Source organism: Haplochromis burtoni, unplaced genomic scaffold (genome assembly GCF_018398535.1).
Source record: "Haplochromis burtoni strain Fernald_Lab_line unplaced genomic scaffold, NCSU_Asbu1 Contig_2768, whole genome shotgun sequence".
NCBI classification, from domain to species: Eukaryota; Metazoa; Chordata; class Actinopteri; order Cichliformes; family Cichlidae; genus Haplochromis; species Haplochromis burtoni.
In genome coordinates this window covers 1-8,382 of record NW_024585129.1, presented here as the reverse complement: position 1 = coordinate 8,382, position 8,382 = coordinate 1, and the positions used below count along the sequence as shown (strand labels likewise).

Genomic DNA, 8,382 nt, shown 5'->3' with positions numbered 1-8,382 from the left:
ATCATGACCAGCAGCTTTACAGCTGTGGCTCCAGCAAACATCAGCTGATACTAGAAAATAATATTAAATAAAACAACAGCTGAATGAGAATGAGAGGAGAAGAGGCAGCTGACAGTGTAAAGACACAGAATAACTCCAGCTTTGTCTTTTCCATTCTAGCTGAAGTTCGGGACAAACTGCGTTCCTTTGCGGCTCAATACGAAACACCTAATATTTTCTCTCAGTGCGGGACGATGGCGTTTGTACGGGACGGTTGGCAACTCTACTAACTAACCTTATGAACAAAATAAAGTTCACTATCAGTAACATCATAGCACCACCCAGCTGTATAGAAACTCCGTCATGCTAGCTAGTACGCATAGTTATTGTAACTGACTGTAAAAAGTCAGCACAACGAAAATAAACTCCACCTAAACTTGGTTTGTATCTGACCCAGAGAGACTGCAGGTCATAACTTCTTGCCTGAAGTTCAGTTCACCTGACACTCGGACCAGCGGCCGCCTCGGGTCTCTCCTCCTCCTGCCTCCCCTTTCCCTCATCCACCTGCTGGCCTCCACCACTTGCTAATGTTACTGAATCTGAGGAAGCTCCCCCATAGTCACCACCAAACAACTGAGTTATTTTTACAATACAACACCTTTCATTGTTTATACCGTTACAAAGGGGGAAACAAAGTCACCGGGCCACCAAGCAAATGCCCGGTATGCCCGATGGCCAGTCCAGCTATGGTCGTGCCATCAGTTAACCCTTTGCGTGCCAACTGTGGCACCAAGAGAAGATAACACCATTATCTTCTCTTGTTCTTAACCTTTACATAATTCAACATTTGAATGTTCAGATAGGCTTGTGGGGCTGCTTACTGGGGGTTGGTCTAATTTTTCCTTTAAAAATCTTCCTCCTGACTGTTCATTGCACTGGCACCTACAACCAGAACACACTGGGAGAACAACGGAGGACGGCAACAGTGTCCATCTGACATCATTCACTACAGGTAAGAGTCACTTTAAAAATGATAATGGAAATCTATTAAACGCCATGGTTAGTTTTGTTCTGGTTCAACCCGTTCTCACTCCCAAAGCGTAACATTTTACGCTAGGTGACAAATCGTCAACATATTACGTTTACGGCTACCCACCACGTTCCTAAATGACGACCTCGGAAAAAGAGGAAATATGAGAACCGTCTGGACTGAACCTACACATGTTCGCTCTTTTTCTTCAAATCGCTTAGAAACACGCTATTTAACATCATTAAAGCCCTGGTTAAGGTCAGGAATAAGGTTATGGTCAGGGCTAGGGATAAGGTTAGGTTTAGGGCTGGAATACAGGGCTGGAACGTCTATTACCGCGGGAGCGTCATTGCACTGGATTCCAGCCATAACCCGCCGCGTACCATAAGAACGCCGAAGGTCTCCTTTCGCGTTCCTCAGGAACGCCGCGGGACGTGACAAAACGTCGACATGTTACGCCTCGGGAGTGAGAACGCTCTGTCTGGTTCTAAGGCCACTGGCTTCTAGCAGATCACTGCAACATTGTCTACAGTATCTCTATTACACATTGTGATTGTGTGTGTGTATTTTATTAGAATAAATGCATTAAAGTCACACTTAAAGTAGTTTGTAGTTTTCTCAATCAGTAGATGTTTGCTTGTTTTTTTTTTATCTCCACAGTTTGAGTTAGAGGAGAAGTACAGACGAGGTCAGGAGTTTCACTTTGTGGAGGCAGAGAATCAGAATCAGAAAGACTTTATTTATCCCCAATTAAGATACAGCAGAGCAGCATGACGTTGAAGATAAGGACAGGGCATAAACAGGCAGTAAGGATGAGATAATAAATACACAGAATATACACAGCTTTAAAATTAAAAGCACAAGAGAAAGAGAAAGCAGATAATGGGGTGCTGAGAAGTCAGAAGTGGCAAAAGAAAGTATGTGAGGCTGGTATAGGACATGTCTGAGGACAGAGGTAAGCTGTGTGGTGGGAGTGACAGATGGGTTCAAGGTGGGGGTGGGATTACATCAGGGATCAGTCTGAGCCCCTTCTTGTTTTGGAGCAGATGAGGTCACTACTCTATAGTGAGAGTAGGGAGCAGGTGAAGGTACGCTGTGGAGAGAAGAGCAATGAAAGTCAGTAGAAGCAAGACAGAATAGATGTGTGTGAATGAATGGTTTGTCACAGAGAGACAGACAACCATCCACACTCACATTCACACTTATGGGCAATTTAGAATCACCAATTAACCTATCCCCAAAAACTGCATGTCTTTGGACTGTGGGAGGAAGCCGGAGTAACTGAAGAGAACCCGCACAAACACAGGGAGATGGTGCTAACCACTCTGTACTCTTGATGCACCCTTGATACTCTTCTCAATTGCCCCTTGGGGATGAATAAAGTCTTCTGAATCTGTACTGTGCTGTTAACTACACCATGCTATTGACATTTGGTTTGGTTTTGCTCCAAACTGACAGTTAGTTTACTTTTGCTTTGTATATTTTGTTTCTGAGTGATCAGACATCTCTGTCTACTAGTAGAATTTGTATCTGTTGTGGTGGAGAAAGATCTGTAAGTGATGCTGGAGGCTCTGTTCAGTACGAGGTGCTGGTGCAGTGGATGTAGTTACAAGGAGGAGACATTTTTTATAGGCGGCAGGCTGATGATGGTCACACCCTGTGAATGGCTCCATGCCCTTATATGAACATGTCTTTACCACCAAATGTAGAAGATTTGACCTGTATGCATTTTTGGTGAGTGATACTGGTTTGAAGTAAATATTACCAGGGTAAAATTCCCAGCTTGGCACTGGTGGATTTTCTCTCTTAACATTAAAGCTTTCAAATTCTCCACCACCATGCATAATATTTTCACGACAAAATAAAGAGCACTTCCTCCCCCTACACTAGCCAGCCCTCTATAATAATGTCTCCTTGTAACCACACCCACCTCAGCAGCACCTCATACTGAAAAGGAAACAGAGCCTCCAGCATCAGTCAGACTTTTACCAACTCAGCAGGTAACACAAATTCTACTTGGCTGAATGTAGATTACAATTTAGAATGAATCTGGTCGAGAGATATTTTCTCCTCACAATCAAAAAATAAGAAAAATGATGGAAAATAATCATGATTTGGATTTTTAAGCAAACTTGAAAAATTAAATAAAGATCTCCATTGAAAAAAGTAACTGTAACAATGTCTTTTTAATAAGACTGGGCCAATTTTTCATTCAAGGGCTAAAGTGTCCTTTAGTCGACTCAGTAACTACAAGGTGTCCAGATCATCAGCCCTCCACCACACTGCTGACACTTGATATGTTCACATTGGTTTTCTCCAGACATCTCCTCTTTGGTCCTGTCTGTCCAGAGGACATTGTTCCAAAAGTCTTGTGATTTGTTCAGATGCAACTTTGCATACCTAATCTGTTCTTTTAAGAGAGAAGGTGTGTTCTGCTGCAACATTTTCAAACAAGCTTCAGTCTTTTTCTAATTGTAACGTCATGGACTTTAACAGTTCACATGCTAACAGAGTCTTGTCTGAAAGAAAAAGTTCTCACTGATGGAAGGAGGTTTTGGCTCAAAATCTCACGATACATGGCCCCATTCATTCTGTCCTTAACACGGATCAGTCGTCCTGTCCCCTTGGCAGAAAAACAGCCCCATAGCATGATGTTTCCACCCCCATGCTTCACAGTAGGTATGGTGTTCTTGGGATGCAACTCAGTATTCTTCTTCCTCCAAACACGACGAGTTGAGTTTATACCAAAAAGTTCTACTTTGGTTTCATCTGACCACATGACATTCTCCCAATCCTCTGCTGTATCATCCATGTGCTCTCTGGCAAACTTCAGACGGGCCTGGACATGCACTGGCTTCAGCAGCGGAACACGTCTGGCACTGCGGGATTTGATTCCCTGCCGTTGTAGTGTGTTACTGATGGTGACCTTTGTTACTTTGGTCCCAGTCCTCACACTGACTCGTGTGAGTCAGTGTGAGGACTGAACGTCAATGCTGAGAGAAATATGAGAGAAATAACCTTTTTATTTCTGTTGGTTTCAGGTCTCTTCTTCCTTTTGGGCAGCAGCTGTGAAGGTTTGTACTTGACTCTCGTCACACGTGTTGTTTCATGAGTTTTTGGTGCACCTTCAGTCGGACTTTGAAGACTTGCTCCTCTCTAACATTGAGCTTATTCAGTTATAAGTTGGTGCTAAATGCTGAAAAAAAATCCCTGAAAGAGCAGATCTGATAATCTGGGAGAATTAGAGATACTGTGATATATTCAGTCTTCTTATTGGTATTTGTGTCTCTGTTTGTTAAACCCACTCAGATGGCTGCTTCTTACTGGGTTATTGTAGCCGTCGTTCTTTTGATGACTGTTACAAACGGTGCGACTGCTATTGAGACACACCAGCTCGCACCAATTGTTCAAGACATTCTGAACAGGTGAGTGAACTTTCTGTGAAATACAGAAGAAAAACTGAACATGATGATGATGATGATGTTTACAGCAGCTGTTTTTAACAAGCAAACTGTGAGCATCAGAGTAACATGTGGCTAATATGCTATTAAAAGTGTATCACACTGGACTGTAACACAGATCAGCCTCTGTTTAACTCTGTCCAAACTCTCAGGGAAACAAACCAACACTGTTGTGGTTTCATGTAAATCTTTCCAAATGGAATCAACATCAGAACCTGTGTTTGTGTCTTTTGGCAGGTACACACCAAGCTACGGTGCAGATGGCAACAGGTCAGTAACAAAGGTCACTTTAATCTGCAGCACAGTACTTACAGTGTGCTTTATAGTAACGTGGCAGAAACAGAGATCATTAGAGCTACATGTAGAAGCAGAGACTGACAGAACAAATGCAGCATTACATACTCACTGTTATTTGTAACTGGATGTTTAAGTTGTTCTCAATTTCAGGGCTTAAAAAAATCCAAAAAAAGAAATAGACTGGTTTCCTCAGCAAAATGAGACTGAACTCACTTTGTCTGGTTTAACACTCAGCATACTTTAATCTGCACGTTATAAAGAAAATGTTTTACAGGTGAATATTCTGTTTACTTGACAGACAGTTTCCCATGTTCAGTGTGGCTGTGAGCGTCCCACGCAATAAAGACAAGTTTGATATGAACAAAGTCACTGATGATGATGGTGAAGCTGTGAAGACGAAGATTCTAAACTGTGACGTATACATAGGTAACAGAGTGGTGGCAGCCACAGTGCTGAGATGGCCTAATGTTCGATATCAGTGTCCTAAAGAACTTGTACAGTGGTCTGTCCCAAAAAAATGTAATGGAAAGGAGATAAAGACATGGGCTGATATTGCAGCATCTTGTGATGAAGAATATATTAAAAATAATCTGTATCCTCAGGCTGCTCATGCTGAGTTCCGAACCCTGAACTATTTCAAAGAAAACGACAAAATTAGGAAAAACTCCAAAGATGATCTGATGGTTTTCTACGCCCATGACTCCCCATGTGATGAAACATGTACCAACCCAGGCAACGATCGGAATATTCTCAGTAAAATACCAGCGATAACGAACTGGAAGAATTATGTTGTTGTGTTTTCAGATGTATTTAAACCTGATAATAATAATCCTAATCGTGTGAATGAACTGCGTGGATCACTTGAGAGGCTTGGGTATGCAATCGCAGAAAAAGGGACAAAGGAGGAAGATAAAAGGTCAAATGGTCTAAAGCATATATTCCGATGCTACAGGCAGCAAAATATGGATGAAATGAAGTGTCTTATCTGCAATACCAATGGTGCTGTTGCACATAAATGTATTTCAAATGTTTAGCAACCAAGGGGAGAAAGAGAATAAGAATAAGAGGAAGGGTAACATCCAGAGAGGAGTGATGAGACAAAATCATCAGAATTAACCAGAAGAGGGAAAAAGAAAAACAGAAAATGTAACCCGTGCTTTGCATCGTTTTCCTGCATCCATGTCTAACTTTAAATGTGTGTGTTCGTCACAGCGAGATTAACATGTGCTCCTGAAATCACAGCTGCATCGTGCACTCTGGTCATTCTGGTCCACGATACTGTCGGCGCCTCTGATTGTGTGAACTGAAACACAAACAGTGTGTGTGGAGCGAGTGTAATCCATTTATAGCCTCTGATACTGTCTCTGATTAAAGCTTAATAAACTGCATCAAAACATGTCACAGCTTTGTGGTGGATTTTTGTGTGATATGTATAACTATGTAACTATATACACTATATATCTATGTGAACTGAACATATATATTTTAACTTTCATGTAGAGTCTTAAGCGCAAGACATTTTGCTTCACCGAGGTTTATTAGGGTGGCACAGTAACAGGGCAGTTGATGCTGTTGAGAGTTCGCCTGAATAACTCACTCTCCAGCTCCGGTAACCAACCTTCCCTAATACTCACTCAACGTCTTTCATGCAGCACAACCAAAACAGTAACATTGTAACAGAGATCCTGAACACATCACAATAAAATATCATACGATATAATCACACACACACTTTGAACCACACTGAAGTGTTTTTATATATGAGAAAGCATGTAACCTATGTAGTTATAAGATTATATGTTATAAGATTGTGCCACTTGCTGTATAAGATTTAATAATTAGGATTAATGTGTGATGTTTGACCGTGTCATGACCTATTGTGATAAGCCAGAGCAGGGGGTAGCCGGAGTCCTGACTGGCCTCTGGCAAAGACCTTGGCCGCTACCTGACCCCTGCAGCTGTGTTTGGATGGGTGGGAAAGTTACCCAGCAGCAGGGGGCGGGGATACTGGTCCTTATATATTAGGGGAGCAGAGGACACCCCCAGCTCTTTTTTCCCTTCTGCTGTTGCTCTCTGTCCATCTCTGTGTTGCTCTGCTGTCTGTGCTTAAGGCTGTACACCCTGGGGTTTTGCTTTGCTGGCTTTCTGCTTTGTAATTCTCTTGCTAAATGTCTGTATGTATTTTTCCTGCTGTTCATATGACTCAGTGTAAAGATGCTGCAGGTTTCCTATTCATGGGTCACTCCACAGAAACTCTGTCATACAAACTGTCGGCTCCCAGATTTGAAAGCCAACATGGTAACCTCCTCCAGCCAGCAGTGTGGAGATCCAGCTTTTTAGATCCAATTACAATCAAATCACTCAAAAAGATCCTCTGGAAACAGCAGAGTTATTGAAACAGAATAAACAGAATCACATGAACACTGAAACATTACAACACACAGAGCAGCAAGACAACACATAGCAAAGCAAGCTGAGCAAAGCCCGGGTGTAGAGCCTTAAACACAGAGAGAAAAGAGCCATGATGTCACCTCCGTCCCTCCATAACCCCTCCTGCAGCTGATGGGTAACTTTCCGCTTGTCATCCAGCCAAAAACAACAGGTGCAGGTCAGGGGTCGGGCCAGGCGCCATCTTCAGGTGGGCCAGCTTTGCTGTGTCACAGTCGGCCATAACGTGATTAAAGTTACACATCGGTCCTAATTATTAAACCTCGCTACAAGCAGTGCACACCAACAGGTGGCATAAACCGATGATATATGTGTGAATAATACTTAACATGGTGATTCCAATCAAGGGTGTAGATTTGGTTTTGGCATTGGTGGGGACGGATGATTCAACCACTGAACCCTGCCCCGTTTCTTTTTTTCCCCTTTTCATCTTTGCTTCTTGATAAAAAAAAAAAAAAGGAGAAATATACTTGCCTACATATGCTATTCTACCTGCTTTCAAACCATTTAAAATCACAATTCATAGTTTTATATCGTTAGCTTCATAGCATAAGTGCCTAAGTCATTTTTTTGTGATGACATAGGCAGACGGACAGGATGATGCAGCAGTGGTAGGGGAGTAAAGTTAGGCAAAAATCTCAATTTGACCAAAAAATGACTTAGGCACTTATGCTATGAAGCTAACGATATGTGAATTATATAATGTTAAATTACCATTAAACAAATGACTGACTAAGTATTTTAGACTTTAGTTCACTTCAGCCGTATTCCATATAAATCAGGTATCATACAAAAATAAAAACAGCTTCAAATACAGTCATGACAATAAAAGAATATGACTTTAAGGACTTAACAACATTACTTCAGTTATAATACACCATCTGTTATACATTTGCACTAAGGGAAGACTCAATGACCTGGTTGTTTTTGTCCATAAAACTACTCGTCTAAGATGACCACAAAGTAACAGATCTCTCAGCAACATTATGCAACATTTTAGGCACTACTGCCCCGATCAAGTCAGCTGGGATGTTCTCTTCTGCTTGTTTTCTTTTTTTCTTTCTCAACAGGTGATCCAGGTGATCGATATATGCATTTTTTTTCTTCTTCTTTCTCTCTGCTTATTCTGTTGGTTTTTGTTTTGTTTTTGTTTTTTTGTTTTTTTGC

General features: G+C 41.6%; 1 protein-coding gene across 1 annotated transcript; it reads left to right on the top strand.

Annotated features, from left to right (window-relative positions):
- The first annotated feature begins 646 nt into the window (after positions 1-646).
- Positions 647-6,078, top strand: LOC102298129. Its single transcript, XM_014331475.2, has 5 exons — positions 647-991; positions 4,051-4,083; positions 4,319-4,434; positions 4,708-4,740; positions 5,066-6,078. Exons 3-5 carry the CDS (start codon positions 4,319-4,321, stop codon positions 5,799-5,801), a joined length of 885 nt encoding a protein of 294 aa, XP_014186961.1. The 5' UTR covers positions 647-991; positions 4,051-4,083; the 3' UTR covers positions 5,802-6,078.
- The last annotated feature ends 2,304 nt before the right edge of the window (positions 6,079-8,382 follow it).

Excerpts from the sequence above, each read along its gene's own strand:
- LOC102298129 (XM_014331475.2), top strand. The coding sequence starts at position 4,319 with ATGGCTGCTTCTTACTGGGTTATTGTAGCCGTCGTTCTTTTGATGACT. Across the intron at positions 4,435-4,707 it reads GTTCAAGACATTCTGAACAG|GTACACACCAAGCTACGGTG; the intron begins GTGAGTGAACTT and ends GTCTTTTGGCAG. Across the intron at positions 4,741-5,065 it reads TACGGTGCAGATGGCAACAG|ACAGTTTCCCATGTTCAGTG; the intron begins GTCAGTAACAAA and ends TTTACTTGACAG.